Source organism: Anomalospiza imberbis, chromosome 2 (genome assembly GCF_031753505.1).
Source record: "Anomalospiza imberbis isolate Cuckoo-Finch-1a 21T00152 chromosome 2, ASM3175350v1, whole genome shotgun sequence".
In the NCBI taxonomy this organism is placed as follows: Eukaryota; Metazoa; Chordata; class Aves; order Passeriformes; family Viduidae; genus Anomalospiza; species Anomalospiza imberbis.
The window spans coordinates 98,170,424-98,192,044 of NC_089682.1; the positions used below are offsets into that span (position 1 = coordinate 98,170,424).

The window sequence follows — 21,621 nt, forward strand, 5'->3', positions numbered from 1 at the left end:
CTTGCAAATGGAGAATGAACAAGTTTGCAAAAGTCTAAGGAAATTTAAACAAGAAATCTCCCATATTATTCTTAAATTTTGTGAAAACAAAAATGTTAATATTTCTCTCCTTTATGAATAACTTACATTATCTGCATCAAACCTGACACTAGATAATAAACTGTTTTAAAACAAAGTCTTTGTATCAAATCACAGTCAGCGACCAGTACACCAGGTCAGGTTGACAATTTTTTCCCTTCTGGAAGGGCAAATCACCAAATTGGTTGAGAACTTGTACTAAGCTAAGATCCCAAATCAGACACAAATTAAAAAAAAAATTTCCAGTTTCATAATTTTATTTGGTAGACCACCAGTGCTCCCCCGCTACCTGACAAAAAAAAACGCTTCAATTTGAACTGGATCCTTATTATAACAGAAAACACAGATGTACCTTACTGAAAACAGTTTATCTACACATCTTGGACAAAGAAATCCATTGAGCAAGATCTTGTCGGGCAGCCAAAAATGATGCTTTTGTTTTCATACAATATAGGTCTAAATGCTAAAGGACAAATAATCTGAAATTTGAAATAAGACAATTAGGGTTATTTTTGATGCAAAGCTGAGTAACTAATTTTACCTCTCTGAACAACAGGAAAAAAACCTAAAAGTGGTGGGAAAGAATAAATATTTGACAAATTCTCATTGAGGGTGTGCTGATGCCACTGGCAGTCAGCTGTTTTATCTGACTAGAGTTTGGAATATTCTGCTTTCAGGACGTTGGTGTAAGTCCAGCAGAACTAAAGAAGATCGCAGTCAAAATATTTCTGACAATCCTCGTAAAAGTAAATTAGAAATCTTAATCCAGTTCTCACATGAAGGACTTCACTGTCACTTCAATAAGCTGAGCTGGAGAGATGCAGGACTGCATATACACAGACACTGAAATGATTGACAGGGTCAACAAGAAAGAGCGGAGGCACCTCAGAGAGACAGTTTGTGGCAGTCAGGCATAAAGGAGTATTCCTGTGACCTGTGCTGAAACTGTTCTGCACGTAAGAGAGAATTTAGTGCAGTATCAGCTATCCATCATGAATGCTGAGCTTTTAGTTTTCATTAATAAAAGCAGTTTCCTGTCGTCCCATCAGTAATCAGGTTAGCTGGTATTCACCTCAATGAGCCAACTTTCATTATCATGCCAATCCTATGAGCGCCCCACAGAAAACTAACAAAACATTTCTTATGAGTAGTGCCAAGTTATTCCCACTGTCCAGGTACATCCCTAAAGTTAGGAGCAATGACAAAAACAGAAATTTAGGAAGTAAGGGAAGTCAATACCCATGTTCTTACTGCAGTGCATTTTTGAAGACTTATCAGCATTTTGTACTGTATGAAATATTTACATTATTTATAACCAGAGTTGCATAAAATATTGGAAACGTACTTTCATGACTTGTCTACAGTGAAGAACACATACAAACCCAAAATACTGTCAATATAAAAATTAAAGTTGAACAAGTATACTTCTTTGGGAGCATTACCTCACATGCTTCTGAACCATGAAAAACTTAAACAAAACAAAACCAGAAGGGTGCACTGTGGGATGATTAGTAGCTGGTAAGCAACTGAGAACAGCAATGTCAAAGCTGCAGAAACGGACTGATGAGGCAGGTAAGGCTGACAAACTTACTCTGAAGCTGTGGCTGAGGCTGCTGGAAGGAAAGGGGCTGTCCGAACACAAATGGACTGTGGACAAGGGAAGAGGGAGGTTTTGCAGCTTGATCAAAGATGGAAGGAGCTGGGAGATTTGGCCGTGACTGAATGGAATTCAGTATGGCACTCAGTTGGTCACCTGTAGTGGGCAAAACAGTCAAAACTACAACCTGTTACCTGTCATTCTCCAGAAAGGCAGAGTAAAATGGTACTCAAGGTTTAAATGATGATACTAGAGAAAGCTCATACATCTCATTTAGCCACATACAACTCTGGTTGTGGCTAAACATAAAAATCTCACTCCATGCATGGCAATAAAATTACTGGTTTTTAAGGCTCATGGATATTTTAAACATTTCAAATCAGAGATTTATATTTGCCTTGCTAAAAAATGAAGAGCAGCCAAAGGAAAAAAAAAAAGAAATCTCTAATATTTACAGTAATACACACATGCAACAGTACATGCAGAAAAAACATTAGAAAAACTGATGAGAAGGGAAAGCTAACATGTAATTAGGCTTTGGCAAATGTATTTCTGTGCCAATGCTTTGGTAAATATTTGCTCATTCTTGCAAATTTTTAAAAACTATTCTGTTACGCTGTTTTTTGAGGTCAGATTGAAGAAAATTTAAAAAAATCCGTAAGTACCACTTAAGAACTAGAACTGGTTTTCTGAAGAATTGCCTACATTTGCTGTGAGGCAAATGAAGGCCTTCAACAAACTAGCATGTTAAAACCAAGTGTTTGAATTTCTGAATGCCAATTTTCAAACAACTCTATGTGAGCATTAGAAATACATGACGCCTCAGTAAGAAGGCCACACCATGTTGTAACTTGAAGTATACTTAGTAATATGAGATAGGAGACACCTGAGATTCTCTCAAATTCTTGATCTGAACCATCACCAGACAAATCCTAACAATGTCACTTTATTCTGCAAATTCCTATGACTTTGACAGCATTGTAGAAAACCTAGTAAAGAATTTTAGTAGCTAACACAGAATTTACAACATTTTCAGATTACTATCAATTATTTTTTTAAGGAATTACAGAAATACCAGCAGATGTATCAAACCCAGTATTACCTAAGAACTCCTAAGTTGAATTTATTTTCTTGATATTTTGGGTTAAAAAGTAAGAAGACAAAAATACCAGAAAATAGCTGGAATGCCCTTCTAAAAAAATCATCTACAGGAATCAATGAATCATTTTTATTTCATTGTTTTGGAAACAGCATACCTAAAAACTACTGGAATCTGTACTACAGCAGCAATCATTCCTACTTAAAAACCTAGAAGTGATTGAACAACCTGGCCTAGTGGGGTTTGGACCTAGGTGATCTCTAAGATCCCTTCCAACCCCAGCCATTCTGTGATTTACATGTCTGAGAAACTATTATTCTTAAATGTAACGTGCCTATTTCCTAAAATGAGTAATTATTTTAAAGGGAAGAATATCTGAGAAGAAGTTGAAAGTCATCTACCCACAATAATCAAATATGGAGGTGGGTAGGGCCAATCATGAGGAATATTAAAAACTTGCCTGTAACACAGAAAGCTGGAAGAGAGAAGACATAGCTAAATCAAACAGATTCTTTGTGGGAGTCAGGTCTTCTTTCTTGCAGGTAATACTGTCAACCTAAAAGTAACAGTTTTACAGTAGGAAACTCTGTTACCTACTGTAGAACTACACACCTATTCTGGGGATCTTTACATTTGATCAGTCATTTTGAAACACTCTTGGATGGGACTGAATTTTCATGAAAACTAGAGCATTTCTATGGAAGTACTTTTAACAAAGAAGTGCTTCCTTCAGAAATTCCCCTAAGAGATTGTGCCTGTGCCTTCCATTTTTTATTTTTCACAAAACTCAGAGCTTCTTAGATCTGAGAATGCGGAAAAACTGCATACAAAGTAATGGTACAGCTGAAGAATTCTATTTTTGGGAAAGCAAGACCATTATTCTTTCAATGTAGTTGCTAACAACTCTGCACTCTTGGGTAATCCAGAAGGACATACAGTACACAGACTGAATGAAGTCATGTAGCTGAGTTGTTCATTCACTCTAAACATCACAGCTTGAGGGTATATTGAGAAAATAATGCATATAAAATAGTATGGAATTCAATGCCAGGAGTAGCTTCCAAATGTTTTGTAACTGTATTATCCCAAAGAAACACCTTTGAAACTGCTTAAGATGTAGTAAAGAGAATCATGTCTTCAGAAATTAGGATGCCTGTTAACATAGCCTATTCATCTCTAAGATTTTATCTTTGGACAACACAGAAGGAAAAAAATTGTTGTCTTAATATGTTTCTGCAAAAAAAAGAACAGATAATATTTCTGCACTATTACACAACTGACACTGAGAGAAGCCGTAATACTGCCTTATATCTTAGATACTTCCACTTTTGTGATTGCACCATTACTCTGAAATGAGTATGGATGAACTGATAAAGAAGGTCTAAAAGGCTCTCTAAAACAAAAGGAAAATGCTTCAAATTATCCAGCCTTTGTCCAAAAAAGAGGGTTTTCTATAACAAGTATGAACCACTCTCTACACAGTAAACCACTGTGAAATTATATAGAACTATTTCATGTTGTGACATTAACAGACTAGACTATTTAGGAATAATTACTTTCCTAATCTTCTCTCCTTTAAATTAAGTTTTAAGTTATTTTATTTAGGATACCATGAAGAAATATATGCTGGTGCTAAAAAACACATAGCACACCTTAGGCCCCTATTTGTAGTGGCATAGGCTATAGCAATGTAAGAATACAATGACAGAGCTCCATGTTTCAGGAATATTTCTCAGGAACCTCAAGGAAAGTCCCTTCTGTATTATTAAATCTGCTAGAACTAACAAAGAAATGAGCAGAAGACACGTAGTTTGAGTTCATTTTGATGGCTTTTACGTATGTGTTTAGATTTTGCCAACAAAATAAACCATGATTAAAATAAAACAATTATTTTATATCAGTAAAAGAAACTAGATTTTATTTATTTCCCAGCAGTTGTAACTGGTATCCATGTGATTGGAAGGTAACTTCAGTTTTATAACTTCTTTTTTTAATTTCACAACAAATTTTAAATGGCATGTTTTATCTTGTCAACCCATTAAAGGCATTTAAAAATTGTCAAGACAGATGACAAATGTTTCTGGACTTTTAAAAACATGTGCTTTCTAAATCTAATAGTTTTCTAATCTTGTTTTACATATATTTTTCATTTCAGCATTTCAGTTTTGTGCCTATCACAGCAGAAATCCAAAGCTAACTTCCAAATCTTCGTTAATTCTTTTCATACAGAATACTTAGACTGAGTGAAACTAAAGCAGAGAAAAAAGCAGTTTTAACACTTTGCAGTTCATTATACTACTGCTTTGGAGAGGGCCTGTGGGGCCTCAAAAAGCAGAAAATGAGTAATAAAATGTAAGCAAAGTTAAGATAAACATAACTTTAAAAAAAAAGAGTTTAAAAACATACCTTTGTTATTTCCAAGGCCATAATCAAACCCTTGTCCATTACTACAGCTTGTCCCCTTACTGAAAGCTTGTATTGAAAAAGGACTTGGGGGAGGAGTCTGCACATTTTGATCTAGAAGGACTTGCTCTGTAAAAAACACCACATCACTTCAGGGTTAGACCTCTGAGTAACGGCTTTACAGCAGAAAGATGAGTCACAAAGCAAAAGGGTGATATTTATTTCCACTGATAGCACTCTTCCTCTTGACTAAATACTCTTCCAAAAAACCCACATCTGTTCTTCAGAACTCATGCTCTAAAAATATTAAGGCAGAGGACTTAATACTATGCAGACTGTTTTTTGTTTGAGTGAGTCGTTGCCAGCTTTCAGGAGAGTTTATTTTTTGGACAGCAATTGTTAAAATCCCTTTGACAAAGCAAGGTGGAGAAAGGATGGTTTTCAGAGTGACAAACTCAGAGCCAATAAACATTTAATTGTGGCTACCCCCAATAGTTCATGGAACACAAGACATTTTTTCCTGACAGATTTATTTGTATCTGTAAATGAGTACTATAATTTTACTTTCTGTATGACACTAAAGCAACCTCTAACCCAAACCAATCTGAAGTATTTAATAATATTCAAAACTACAGTAGAATTAAAATAAATGAGACAGAATCCACTTGACTATTTAGGTTTACAGAGAAATTACGGACTTAACATGGTCTAAAATACCATTCCAACTGACGACATATATGAAAGTATTCAGAAGAAATATCCCAAATGCAGGTTTAAAAGCTTGAACTGACACCTTGAATTTTTTTTTTTGTCATTGTACTAAAATTAACATGGATTAAATAAAAAAAAAAATCACAACTCTTCAAAAAGCAATTTTGTACTAAAATTAACATGGATTCAATAAAAAAAATCACAACTCTTCAAAAAGCAATTTTAAAAAAATTGCATTTCAGGACGAAACTGCATTTCAGAGTACAAACTTCACATAACATATTCAAGTTAAAAACAAATGATGAGGGAGAAAGCTGAAAACTTAAAGTCAGTTTATAAAAGAAAGGATCTAGAACTTTTTCAATCAGAGGCTACTGTAGATCTTGCTGTAGTACTTTAACTGGGTACCTGGCTACAGACCTAGCTATTCAGACTTCTGCCTTGTCTCTGACAGAAACCCTACCTCATGATGGGAATTTAATTATAATTTTATTAAATAATGAAAATATGAATGTAATGTGAAAGATGGTGCTATTCATGGATAAAATAATGGACCTTTGCAAATCTAGCTAGAGTACTTGCAGATCCTTATCATTTCCCTCTAGCAAAAGCATTGAAACTGATAAATTACTTTTAAATCATTCAATTGCAATTAAAAACAATCAGTTTAAAATAACTTTCAGATACAGCTTAAGCACATGAAATTTTACATGACCCTGAGGTGGACTAGGAACCTAGAACAGGTTGAAAAGTGTAATTTTCAGTAATTGCACTGGAACTGCTTGAACTGCTTTAGCTAGATGCACAAGAGACATCCATCTTCACCCTACCTGTAAAAAGAGACTCATCTAGGAAAGATTAACAGCTGGTATACTGAGGCACAGGATTCACATCAGAAAGTTTCTAAGGTGGTATTTCTATGAGCAGTATTGCAGAAATCCCACTACAGAGTTTTGTCCTCAAAGCCTGGAGCTTGCATTTCTGTTTTTCTGTAAGAGCAATGCTATATAACAAGATGTCCTTCAGTAACAGTGCCCAAGCATCAAGAATCTGAAGACACACCTTCAAACAAGGGTCCTGTTTAAATTCTTCCTGATTTGTGAATTCTTTCTTAGACCACACATATACTTTGAGAAATTTAAGACAAGATGAAATGATATGTCAAATACTGAAGGTGAAAAGACTACTTAAAAATGCAAAATACTGTCAAGTTAATTAAATGTATTTCTCAAAATAAGCACTCTGGAATGGAAATTTTTGCACACTGCTTAATGTATTAATTTCAGATAAATTATTTTCGACTGGAAAAGCAAATAACCCTGTATAAAAATATAAAATAATGAATTTATCAACCCTATTATTGAATACCTGTGCTTTCAACAATAAGATACTGTTCCAATTCACAATTATATAGTTTATGGAATCTACATGGGTTCTTTGAACACATCAGAATTTGACATTATCAGACACAACTAAAATTAGAAAAGCTATGACTTCTAAAGGAATATTTGAAGTATTATGTAGACATTTATATATTTAATGAAAAACTCTTGGCTATTTCACTGGTTTGCAGAATGTTTTACACCTGAAAGTCAAGCCACAAGCCTACAGAAAATACTTCTGTATTAGCAAGGAATTGCTTTGTTCTAATACAGTAATGTGATAATTGTTAGAGTATCTATGTGTGAAATGAATTTCAGCACCAAATGTCAAAACCAGAAAAAAGGCAAAAAATCTGTTAAAATGAACAAATAAGATGCTGACAATAAGTGTGACCTAAAAACACAAGCAGAACACGACTGCTGAGGTCAAAAGGCTTTCATAAAGACACCTTTTGGAAAACAGATGCTCAAAAATCAACCTCAGAGCTAAAAGAAAAATGATGGTTAAAATTATTGTCCATAACCATAACTGGTACAGAAGAAATAATACGGAAATATTTTGACTGTTTTTTTTTTAATCATTTAAAGAATGTTTATAGACAACTTTTAAGTCTGACTGTGCAACGTAACTCAAATGAAAATACATAACCTAATGTTACACCCGCTCAAAACTCAGATACTACTTCATTTCTCCTGTTTAGATTGTTAATTTTTTTTAAAGTTAATTTAAAAAAATAAAAGAAAACAACCACTTGCCATCTTCATGTCGAAGGTACTGGTTTCCACCTCTGTCTCTAGCTAATGACCATGCCTCGCCTTCATCGCTTTCACAGAACTCTACCATGCTGTTCTTATCCATTTGCACCCACGTACCTTCTGAATTAGTCACCTGATGCACACACATAAAAAAGCAGAATTTATTGACTTCTCAAATAGTTCAGTAGTACAATTCAGCAACTACTTATAGTATCTGGAAAACACATTAAATTTCAATCTATTACAAAGTATATGTTAAAAAAAACACCCAGTTTCTTAAATTAAGGCCACAGGCTGAGGCAGACTGAAGTACCAAACCTATTTATGGTATATTTACATTTAGGAGTAATTCCAAAGACTTTAGACCTATTTATGCTCAGAAGAAGCAAAACACCAACACCACAACTTCAGAAAATCCACATAGGCCTAAATAAAAATTTGAGGGAAATAGTCACCAAGATATACCTACTAATCGATGGTGGCAACAGGAGAATTATAATGCCAAGATATACATGAAAGGTTTTCACGAGTGTTAATTTTGTTCCTGATATTATATTTAGGAAATAGCATGACACACTTCATCCTTAAGCCCTTCTTAATCATAAAACACCACAACTGGACAATCCAGAACAATAACAATAGTTCAGCAACTAAAATTAATACAATCAGTAAAGAGAAACAGGAATTTGTTAAATGGTTAGGTCCTAGGAAAACATTTTATCACGAAACAGAATTCTTTCAAAGAATAGGACAAAAAAGTAGATCAAGAAACAATTTTGTAAGGAATACTGTAACAGAAATACATAAGCAAGCACAAGTGACTGCAGTGCATTTTTAACATTATTCCAATCAACGCATAAAGGCAAGAGACACGACTGCATTAGTACTGCTAGCATAAACCAAGTTCAAAGGCCAGTACGTAGCATGAGGAGGGGAAAAGCAAACCTTGACAGAGGCAGATTCTTTTGCTGTGGTTACTACTGTTACATACTGGTATCTATGAAGACATGAACTGAAGCTACAAGGATCCATACCTCGCCCACTGCCTTGACTTTGTTTCCCAGAACTAACATTCCAATTGGGATACCTCTAAGGTTAGGGCAGCTTCTGATGTTGTGACCTGATGGGCCAGTCTTCACTACCTTGTACACTCCAGGTCCACCTCGAAGGAATGGCATGTCTTGCTCTTGCATCACTGCTTCCTGTGGGCAGTGTGAATTTAGGTCTTTGAAAAAATCATCTGCATTAGACCTAGATTCCTGAGAAATTAAAAAAAAAGGCAAAACAGAACAGAATAAAACCTATTAATACCACCTTTAAACTACTGAGAAATACTTACTTCAAGACTACAAAATTTAATGTCAAAGCTAAAGGAGATCCTAGTTACATTGCTAATTTTAGGGTGCAGTGCTGAACAACTAACTACTAATAAATTGCATAAATTGAATTACTCCTGACATTACTCCTCAAGCAAAAGTGGTATAAACGTTACCATTTATATAAAAATAATAGCTCATACCTAACATCAGATACAAATTATTTAAGCTAACCGCTTTCACTAAACCTTCATCCTCACTGACATTTCTCAGGATACACATTCATTCCTCCTGCTCTATTTGTGAAATTTTGTTAAAGTCTGGAGCTATGGAAAGGGAATTCAATATTATTTTGTACTATTTGCTGATGAAATACATATCCAAACCTGAAGTAAGAGAACACTTTGAATTTCTTACTAAAAGTAGTAGTTACTAAAAGAAGAGAAAAATTAGCATAGATTTTTCAGCCAGCAACAGCTTAACTGAAGGGCTTTTGTACAAAAAAACATGAGGGATGGGAGTAACAAATGTGCATTTATTTCAGAAGAATGGAAGTAGGAAGCAGGAGCAAGTTCCATTATACTGAAAGTCATAGGTACTTTTAAAGGAACATCTGAAAGTTACGAACTAAATAATGTCCTGCTGGATGAAGCCAGTGGTTCACCTCATTCAGACTACTGTGTTCAGCACCAGGAGATGCTCTTTAGAAGCAGCATAAAAATCTTTATTAGTGGTCTGTCCCTTATATACCAATAACATTTAAAACCTTTTTATTATGGATGTTACAGAGTATACCCTATTTTCTTTACTGTCTATTCATCAATCTGATTTCTCAAAATTCCATTTCTTCTGAATATGCTGATACTTTCTGCCTTGACAATCTCCTACAAAAAACCTTCCATGAGTTCACTTTCTGCTGTGAGAAAGAATACTTTCTTGGTCAGATTTAAATCAAACTTCTGGTTATGTTATTTACTTTTAAATGAATGCAAATTTCCTCTGATCTCTTTAATTATCATGTTTTCAAATTTTTTTGGTATGGAAGTCTGTGCACTGTGTCCAGACTAATACAGCAGTTTTTTTCAAGAAGTCTTTATACAAAAATGATTCCATTATGTAAATATGTAACTTACAAAGCAAGTTAATGCAAGCTGAGGTAAACTGGTTTGAGGAAAAAAAAGAGACAATTTAAACATAGTTTAGATCTTAACATAATAAAGTCTGCTATTCTGGGAAAAAAACAAGTGGACAAACAAGTTTTAAAATCTCTAAACCAAAATGTACCACACATTATCATCTTCATTACAAAGTTCATACAAAAAAAAAATCCATCTCAAAACATTACAGAACTGATATTCAGACAAACACTTCTACAATCAGTTTAAACAGCTTAACTGTGCATATCATATCATGTTCCTAGAATTAAATAATTTTTAAAAACCCATTAAGAATTGTCGGAGTATTTATTAAATATCTGTGTGGTGGCTTACTCATACAAATATTGTCTTATTAGGTGCTGCAACTTTATGTGGAGCCTCCAATAACAGAAAAATATTTACAGTAAATTCTGCTCTAAGGGAGAATGAAAGGCTTTGTTATGTTACTAGGCCACCTCTCTGAATTTCTAATTTGGTTTGTTAAAAAAGGAGAGTGCAACTCATGAATTAATAAAAATAATCTGCCCTAGTATTTTTTTCTCATTTTAGAAGAAAGAGACACAGATACAGCACTGAATGCAAATCTTCTATTTCCTATAAAAATAATTCACAGTAATACAGACTTCAAAGAATATTTAGCATAAAGTTGAGTCATAAGGTGCATTCTGAAAACACGAGATACAGTGTGACTGTTCCTGTAATTTAACTCACCTTAGGGGGTAAAGCTTTGGAAGTCCATGAAAAAAAGTCCAAATCCCTTACTCCTTGGCTAGCATTAAAGACATTCTGAGCAACAAAGTTTGAAAAAAAGAGACATATATCAACAAAGAAATGGGAACAAAGAAATATTGGAGGAAGAAGCTCAAGGTAGTATAATGCAAAGTTTCTCCTCAAGTAAATTTACTGGTAGAATGTTTTGCAAAAGGGGAAAGTTTTGTTTTCCTAATCAAGTCACCTGAGTCCATTGCTCACCATGGCAAATCATCCATTACACAGAAACAGTTTAGTATGTCAAAAGCTCAAAATGGATGTAGTGTGTCATGCCATTTACTGAAATTAAGAGCCAGACATCTCTTACAAAGCTTGAGACTTCAGACACAGAAAGATCTCATATTTCTGTTACAATGGAACGGTAGCTGGTCCCATCACAAACCAGTTTTCTAGCGAGACGGTCTCCTGTTCTGAAAGATGATTTCAACCAGTGCAGGACAAGTGCACACAGAATTTTAGTCACCCAGTCAGAACCAAAGAGATGCAGAAGGGCTAAGTTCACTGTTGCTGAAAGGAGTTCACTTGCACAGAATGATTTCACCAGTTTGCACATCAAAATTGTACTTTTTACCGGAGCCAAAAAATTCAGGGCTATATGGAGAACAATTGCTAAGCTTCCATTAGTTTTGTAAAACACACAATGCATTAACTAGTTTGTTATGAATAACTGTAAACCAAATATAGCTGCCAGAGAGACATCACTAATTTTATAACCAATTACCCACACTATAGAAATAAGCACTGCTGTTCTGCCTAATTTTTCCTCCCACAAAACAGTGAAGACAGCATCTTACTCATTTCAAATAAATGTTCACCGTTTCTGTCAAATTAAAGAATAGTATACATATAGCAGTAGTAACAATTGTATTTACGGTATTTATGATGGAATCCCTTTGACAAAGCACCCATTTCATCTATATGAACCAAAATATCAAAATCTAATTTCCTATCCCATCCTGATATGGGAACCAAATGAAATCCCTGCTCAGCAGCCACATTAAAATTTAACAGTAGCTAAGACAGTAAATCCTTTCAGGCAGAAACAAGTACAAAACACCCTTGGCATGCTTCATCTGTATTCTTTGAAAAAGCACTAACATGTTAAAAGTAAGCAAATCTACACTTTTATCACATGAAAGAAGCAAGTCGTCTACTATATACTGCTTGCAGCATTAAGCTTCAATAACGCAAATGATCTGTCATTTTGACAAAGAGAGGAAAATTGTCACAACACCAGCATTTCTTTAGAATTGAGTACCTTTACCCAGAACTGAAGAAGGTAGCCATGCACTAGTGCTATATGCTCTGGGGCACTGGAAAGGTGGGGAGAGTCTCAGATAGGAAGATTAGCACAGTAAAGGTTTATCAACTTGACATAAAACTGTGGCAACTATAAAAACCCTACACGTGCCTAATGAGTGTACTTCATAGGTATCCAACCTACCTCACCTGTCTGACTCTTATTATTTTGCAGCGTATCTCCTTTTTTCTGATGGACTTCCCCTGAGAAACATGGACTGTTAAATATACCTAAAATATTTAGGTATAATTTCAAAGATCTACTTTGCCCCATATTAGAGCTCTATGTGTAAAACATACAAGGGAAACCAGCAACAGTGAAGTGGGACCATGTTGGCTTAGAAACATCAAGAAGATCAAACTAGAAGCTCTCCTTTGCTTTGTGAACTTGAGATCTTCCTGCCTATTATAACACTACACCAGTTTAGATGAATAGATCAAGTACCTATTTGAGAACTAAGTTTTCATTCTGAAGAAACTACTAGATAGAAGCTTTGAATTTAGCCCTTATGCTATCATCTGTAGATTTAGTTAATACTTTCATTCAAGACTTTACCTTCCAAAATCTAAAACTAATTTTAGAAACTCATACTTTTCCCAATAAATTCAAAGTTTCAGAGATTAAAAAAAATTAATTTGTTTTGCCATGAAAAATCATTGGTCCATTAGGAAGCATTTAAAACCTCAGTTACTATTTTTCAAAACTAAGGCTTATGTTAAACAGCCATCTTGAACATGAACAGCCATTTTATCCAACATAGTCTTACTCTTCAATTGCTTTCCATCATGCTTAAATAAATGGTAGAAATTTTTGTCAGTGTCTTTCAGTGTTTCCACAGAGCATTCAGCTTTCTGAGGTTCTGTGATCAAGCACTGGAGCCTACATACTAATTTTGATTCTTTCTTCCATTGCAATAATGATTTAAAAAACTTGCAGTTTCACAATCCTTGACTGCCTGTGGTGGCTGGGGAATGTAATATTCTAGCTGGACATCAGGATGAATATTCCTTCTTATAAAATTTAAATTTAAAATGAAGTAGGGAGAACTTAGAATGTGATTTTTTAAAAGACAAGTTCCAGAGTCTGACCAAGGTGATTTTCTATTTTTTCCTAGTATGCACTGTTTTGTATCATATGTTCCTTTCTACCAAGCACTATGTGTAAGCATGAATAAGTAACTGTCTGCATAAGGAATTTTACAAGTATTTTTTCAAAACCAGATACCTGAATACCATAAGACTGAAGGAAAAATAACTACCAGAGATGGAAACAGCTTATTCAAAATCGCAATGTATTGCATTCACAATCTCATCACTATCTACAATGGACTGGATACACAATTTTAGATTAGGGCCTGTAAAGCAGTTCCTTCCAAAAGGACAAGAGCAACAGAAGAGGAGTTGAAGACTTTCTGAGAAGGTAAACGACCACAGCTCAAATAAATAAAACACTGGTAACTACTGTGGATCTCTCCTTTCCTATGATAATTTATCTTCAAATATATTAGCTCTAATAGAAATACAGAAAGTGCATTTATGAGATCCACAATATTCAGTATTTGCTTTATCATAAAATACCTAGTTAATGCTAATAAACATACATAAAATGAAGATACAAAATATACATCAAGATGAAAAGAGGTTACAATTAACACTGCCAAGAACCTCCACTGTTTTTCATCTGCTCACTGTTCCATAATACAGTGAAGAAACAGAATAACAAACTCTTTTTAAAAAGTTTTTCCATATTTTCCAAACTGTACTGAGAAATTTTATTTACTTAAGGGATTGATTACAAAAAGCCTGCATATTTAAACACAAGAAAGAAATATAACTGTAGATGACAAGTCTGCCCACTCAGAGTTAAATAGAAAATGGGGTCTAATAAAAGTAATATGACATCTATTTGAACAGGGAATACACGGCCTAGCTCAGGCATTTGATCTTCCCTTTGCATTTTCAGTCACACAAGAGACTTCCTCCAGTCTTCCTTTTAAGCCAAAACTGGTTGAACAGCTTCCAAAAAATCTCACACAATCACAATTTTTTCTACTGCATTCTGCTCATCATGTCATTCAGCTACCCAATTCAAAGGATTGAGCAGGTATGAATTATATAATAATTTAATCTAACAAAACCTTATCATTTATTATTTGATGGAATATCCTTTTTGACATAAGTCATTCATCTCTAGAGGCCTGCAAAAATCAAATTTGACAACTTACAAACAGTCCTTTTTTTTGGAAAATTCAGGGAAAAAAGGTAAAATTTGAAATATATTCAACCTAGTAATCACCATAAAAAAATTTTAAAATTTCCTACCAAGAAAGCAGTATCTGTGCAAAGGAAGTACCTAGTAAGAAAAAGTATGTGCTAGACTAGCATGCTGTAAAGACTTAAGGCTTTCAAAAGTCAGCCTCTGAACCTTATGTTTTGTCACCTTTAAGAAATAAAATGTTAGAGAACTATTTTTTTCCTTTTTCCCCTTATTATTATAAATCAAACCAACAAATCCTACTGCTTATATACTGTCATAATGAAATAAAATAGTTTCAGGATGTGCTAAGTCCTCTTAAAAATCTGAAAATGAGAGCCGTGCAAGGAAACTTTTCTGAAAGTAGCTCAAAACACATTTCTTGCACATGCCTGCATTGTTGGAAGAGCTGTTCTCATAACCCTTTTGCTATGGTGGCTGCCACTTACAGAGCAGAAGCTAAGAAAGCATGTGACTTTAAACTTGTGTCAGTCAAGACATGTGACTGGCTACCTAAAAGAAAATTAAGCATGTCTTAACAGCTCATAACAGTCTAAATGGTAACAAAAGTAATTCACAAGTGTTTAACAAGCCCCAAAACCAAGAGAGAATCTTTCATCTGAAAGAACACAGAGAACGAAATATTTGAAAACTGAATGTTGTTTTTCACATTTGATTGTACCTGACCTCCTTATTCACATAACATTTGAAGTCTCAAAATTATTTTGTCAAGATTGGATGTTCAGTTATTCACGGCAGACATTTCTTTCCCGGCTTCTCTCAAGAGCACAGCATATGCTCTTCCCTAGAACTACATGCATAGCAGAGCTGTATGAAATATGCCAAGCACTAAGTTCAACAGACAACTGCTGAGCTCAAAAATATTCCCTTAAACAAGTAAAAAGGTATTGAAGATAGCTAAACTTAAAAAAAAAACACAAAAAACCACACAACTAAGAAAAATCTACTATAATACCTGTCTAGACATACAATATTTACTGAAGTTACTTAGTCAAGATGAATTCATGTTTACCATGGGTGAACTGGTAAAACTCAATTATTGCACAGAACTATTAATATTTCATGAAAGTATAATATAGCAATTTTCTAATGGCAACGAATTTTGAAGCCAAAAAATACAGGCAAAATTTTGAACAAAGCTTAATTTTTTCCATGTTTTCATATATTCTACAACAGTCTAGAAAACCACTGATGACAGGCATATTTGAGTGACTGATTTCTGAGTACAGAAATAATCTGCTTCCCAACTCCAAAATGAAAATGATTTCCCAAAGAAGGATCCAATTGAAAGAAATCTACAAACAGAAATATATCAACAAATAATTTGTAAACAAGAAGACCTATTCACATCATGTAACAGCCACAGGGTATTATCAATTTCCAGATTTAGCTCCTAGCAAGTAGCCCAACTTCACTGGAATTGGGGATGTCTCAGTTCTTCTATAACCAAAAAATATGAAACAGCATAGTATTACTGATCATAGTGTTTAACGTAATGAAACATTTCTCAACTATCTTCAATTGCAGCAGCAGTTTACTCAGATAAGATGACATATCAAATCTAAATAACAGTATCAATTAGATCTGACTCTCACATTCTGCCCAGAGGAAAGGTACTGCCCACTCAGGTGAATGCACGAAAACAGATGAGCTAGAAAGGTCTGCACTTTCATGACTCTTCTGAGAAACACTGGATTAGCTAAGAGAGCTTTTCCTTTATCATCTTTCACATTTTTCAAAAAAGTGTAATTGGTTTCCAGAAAAGGTGTAACCTTTAACTGTAGTGATGATGATCACCATTTAAGTTATTCAAATAAATTATGTTTACTCTTATAAATTCAATGTTTGTCTTGAAGCTCTGGGATTCTCTGATTAGCTAATGAAGTGATAACCTAAAGATTCAGGTATAAAACTCACAAAAGACATCCACAAAACCTAGAGCCTAAAGAACTTTTGGGTTGGTTCTTTTTTTAAAAAGCAACAATTACATTGATTCACTGTAGGCTGCGAGCCTCTTCTGAAATCAGGGCACCAGTGGACCACTTCACAGACAATGCTATATAGCACAGAAACACCTGGTGCAGACCACAATCTAATACTACACTGCTTTTATTACAGCAGTCCCTGCACTTCTGTTTCTCTTTTAGGAGAAGAGGCTTCAATACAAAAAGCCTCATACCTTTCTACACTCCACCCTCATTACACAGCAGCCCTCCAAAATGCAAAGATGTATAAGGTTGTATTTAATAATTAAAATATCGTTAACCTCAGGACTTTTTGCAGCCTTAATTAAAGAAAGTCTTGTAATGAGGATAGAGTGTACTTTTGGATATTTTTCAAAGGCACCTTTTACTTACGTCAACAGGTACCAGAAGGCTCTTGCCAAGATGTTGGTTAAAAGACAGACACCAGGCTTCAGTGTAACCATTCATGTTTGGAACATACTTCTTTATTGTTTCATCATTCAGCCTCAGCCAAACACCATCATCATTGTGGATCTATGGGAAACAAGCAACAAGAACGAGCCATGCCCTCCTGTAACTGTTCTGTAGCTAGCAGGGATTAACAGACTTCAGGCAGACAATAGCAGCAAAGAAGCAATGATCCTTACAATGCTGACACAACATAAGCAGAGGTAAAGAGGAATACTGACAAAATCAGAATTCCAAAGCAATGGGGAAGCATATCTTTTTATAAGTCAAGGTGTGAAGATAAATTTAAATCTGATCATGCAGTAGTAAGAATTGCTCTGAAATAAAAGAGGAAATAAAGTCAAGCCTTAATAAGCTTTATAAATTCCCCACTTCCCATTTTTCCATTGCTAGTATGACTTGGTAAATCACAAATATTCCTTACATACCAAGTTATATTGTAAGAAAAATACATGCACAGCAGTCTAACACACTAGTAGTGATCTTTCAGATCTCTAAGTAACAGATCTAATGAAAAGGACATTTGCATCTAAATTTTTGTGTAGAGTTGAAATAATAAGTAGTGAAAAGCTAAATCTTAAGAGATATTATTGTAAGATGAACTCTGGGAATTTTTTTCATCAGTCTCAAATGTTTGTTACACAGGTTTTGAAGTAAGCAAATTAAAGGAAATGACAGCTTGAAAAACTAAATAAGTAAATTTAGATTTTTGCAACTTATGGTCTTTAGTTGTATATGTCAACATCTAAACATGTAAAAAACCCATTATTTGCATGAATTACCTTTACATCTTAGCCCAATTTTCAATAGAAATGTCTTATGGATTACCTCGTCAATGAAAGTGATGGATCCATTGACTTTCACTATGCCTATTTGCTCACTCTGAAGGGAAGGGTGGCTACGGATACGAAGCCCTGCACTGTCCTTGGCCACAAATTTGCGAACCTAAGAGAAGCAAAGAAAGACAGTAAGGAAGAAAAAAATTGGAACAGAGCTCTCAGAGTAAAAAGAAATAGGTTTAACAGATTCTGAAATGCCAGTGACAAGGCAGCAGTCTTAAGAGTTGCAGTTTGTTGCTAGTTTCCCATGGCTGCTGTGTAGAACTTCATTTTTTTAATATAATAATAAAAAAAATGTTCCAAAAAACCATAATGTAAGAATGCATTGACTTGCAACTATTTCTGTTATACCCTACAATAATCAGTATAAGCTTCTGATTTTTTAAACACACAGGTTTCATTGCTGCTGAAAATTTCACCAGATTTGCATTTTCAAATTTATTATTTCTTTTAGCTGATCAGCCTGGAATTACCATTTCTCAGTTGTGCTACTGTAGTATTCTCTTTAATCGGCTTTTTAACCAAAATGTGGTTATTTTCTTTAGCTAAATATTTTAACTAGCCATTTTAAACTAAAATAATCTTTCTACTTCTTTATCTTTCAAATAGCTAGTTCAATAGTTTCTTCTTTTTTTTCCACAGGAAGGTTAGAGCAGAGGCTCCTTGTTATTAGCTGGACTTAATACAGCACCCCAAAATCTCCCACTTGTTATTCACTATCATGTTTTTTACCATTCAAATATTATCAGGCCCCTGTCCCATAGAGAACAAATGTAAGCCATCCAACTGGTCTCTTAAAACCAGAGATGATGATATTCTATCCATGTGGTATAGAACCATTTTCTTGGAAGGTTATTTTCAAACTCCACAGGTAAAAGTGATAAAAATACCAATGAAGATATGGATTTAATCTATAACAACATAAAGCACAGAATGATGTGTAAGGAACAAACTCAGTGATATATAATGAAAGGTAAGAGTTGAGTGTATGAACCTTTTTCCCCTAAAGAAATTATTCAAGAAATCATATTTATTCTGATGATAATTTAAAAAACAAAATACAAAACCAACAAAACCTCAAAACCAGAAGCATGTAAAGGATTTCATATGTAAATTACTCCAAAATTTGCAAGGTTTTGCTTATTAACAGTCCTCTTACTCATAACAGTTAAGATTCTCGCAACAGACAAAACTAAGACTTTCAAGGTCCTTGTAAAAGTATAAAGCTGGATCACTGCTGACAGCACTCTAAACACAGACAAGCCAAAAACAAAGTCTTGCAAATTAGGGGTCCTTGCATCATGTTACTTCAGAAAATCATTATGAGAGTTTGCTAGAACTCTGATTAAAAACTTTAATTTAGAGGAAAAACTTACATTCCAGATTTTGAGTAGGCATAGCCCTGGAAAGAGCCTTCTTCCCTTTTGCAACAGCTAACCTAATTAGTTAATAAACTTCAACCTATAACTAGAGACTGCTTAAGGAGCAGATTCACTGACAGATTATACAATAAAAAACAGATCAGGAGTGCTCATTTCTGACCATGATGAAATACTTTATTGTCTGTGTCTTCTTTCTGATACAGTGCCTCTCTGCTAGGAATATTTCTGTAACACCTCCATAGGCAGTTCTTCTATGGAGCATACACCATCTCGATTCCAGCTAAAGAACTGACTAAGGCAGAAGGGCTCAGGAATTAGGATGTACACCATCTCTACAGTGCACAGCAGTTTTCAAGAGCTGTATTGCAGTGCTTTTTTATTTGACAAATCTGCAAAGAGGCGCATGTCACACAACAGAAAGGGGTGTTGTAAACAATAAAGCGACCTTTACAAGGGGGTTGATCTACAAAGGGGAGAGAAAAACTACCCCCAGCCCAGAGCTTTTGGGTTAGGTGGTTGTTTTTGGTTTTGCTAGCTACTTGTTGTGTCAGGATGTGTCAGGATCAAAACATGTTACTGATCTATAATTCTGGTACCAGTCTTGCACTTTCAAATTCAGCTAAATTAGGACCTTTTCCTTCTAGTTGGTTACAACTACTCTGAATTTCATTACATAGCTTGAAAAATAATGTTTTCCTCAATAGGATGTGGAATCAAGTTTCCTGCAAGCTAGTTGACTTAAGCTTTGCAGCCTATTAGGAGGCAGCAATTCTTATGGGTCCTATACCCCAGGCTGAATACAGATCACTATCATAGTCTCCTTCAGATTTTTCATCTGACTTCAAAAAACAGAGAACGAAGAATACACGTATAAAATCATAACACAGTACCCATTTTCAGCTTGCAATTTAAGTAAGGTTTGGCTACAAACCAGGAATGTTCCAGTGCCTCAATGAAAATATTCTGGTGTTTCTAGCTGAGAACAGATCAGCACTGAGAATGCACTATTAGTGTCCTTTGGTTACAACTGTCTGAAATTTCAGGCTGACAAAGATGATGAAGCAGCATTTAGAGCTCAACTATGCCCTTTTTGTCAGCAAAACATGATTTGGTATACTGGACTGTCTCTGACTGATACATGTCTAATCTACATTCTTGGCTTCAGAAACATGGAGCACAGTACAATTATTACCTTGATGTATTACTTACAATACTGCTGTTGATACACCAAGAATTATCCTGATTTTTTATGTGATTTATTATGACACAGAAGAAAGATGACTGATTAAATGATTTACCATGAAAGGTCTAGTTTAACTTTTCAGCAGGCTTTACAGACACTGTGTACAGGACAAAGATGGCTCCTTTTTCAAAGAAACAAACTTGGAACAAGAAATGGGACATGCACACAGAACAACACAAGGAGAGGATTAAACACTACATAACATCTCAGAACACCAGAGAACTGACTTCTGTCAAGTACTTTGACTCTTCCATGACAACACAGTTATCAAGTATGAACAAGTCACCCCAATTTCCACTGTAGTAATTGAAAAGAAAAACAGAAGTTCTGTTCAGCAATTTATCTCATATCAAACTAGATTCTCTCAGCTTGGGGACAACAAAACAACATATATGATAATCAGCTTGTGTGAAGGTATAATGACGTAGCTTGATATAAATCTCTCTTAGTAGAAATTGGGAGTTCTAATTAAGATAATGAACTAACCAGGCAGTCTTCCTTCCAAGAGAAGGGAGAAAGTCTACAAGAAGCTTCTTGGGGAAAAATCAAAGAGAGCCAGTGAGGGGTAAATGTTGCATTGAAACTAAAAGTACATTTATTATGTTTTATTTGAGACATGGCTTCAGGGAAAAAAATCTTGTTAGCAGTAAAAGCAGATGCTGGATGCATTTTAGAGACTAGGAAACCATACAACAAAGTTACTGTCTCTGGATTATCCTGAAACCTAGAAAAAAAAAAATAGGATGCACTGCATAGGTAAGAAGGTGTCAGAAACCTGATCCCTTTTGTAACCACTTATTTCTTAACCACCTTCCTAATTTCAGCAGGACGGGAAAGACATCCCTGTGGTATTTCAGAATTCTGCATCTTTTTATACAGGT

General features: G+C 34.7%; 1 protein-coding gene across 19 annotated transcripts in view; it reads right to left on the reverse strand.

The window, feature by feature from the left end:
- The window catches only part of MYCBP2 (MYC binding protein 2), a 174,040-nt gene that overhangs the window by 38,147 nt on the left and 114,272 nt on the right, over positions 1-21,621 (reverse strand). For 8 of the 19 annotated variants that reach the window (XM_068182394.1, XM_068182407.1, XM_068182393.1 and 5 more), the window contains 7 exons: positions 18,105-18,221; positions 17,202-17,342; positions 11,211-11,285; positions 9,061-9,285; positions 8,027-8,159; positions 5,181-5,306; positions 1,670-1,831 (listed from right to left, as the gene is read on the reverse strand). In XM_068182394.1, coding sequence (XP_068038495.1) covers positions 1,670-1,831; positions 5,181-5,306; positions 8,027-8,159; positions 9,061-9,285; positions 11,211-11,285; positions 17,202-17,342; positions 18,105-18,221 — 979 coding nt within the window. The remainder of the gene's footprint in view (positions 1-1,669; positions 1,832-5,180; positions 5,307-8,026; positions 8,160-9,060; positions 9,286-11,210; positions 11,286-17,201; positions 17,343-18,104; positions 18,222-21,621) is intronic. The other 11 variants (XM_068182396.1, XM_068182391.1, XM_068182395.1 and 8 more) reach the window with 10 other exon arrangements.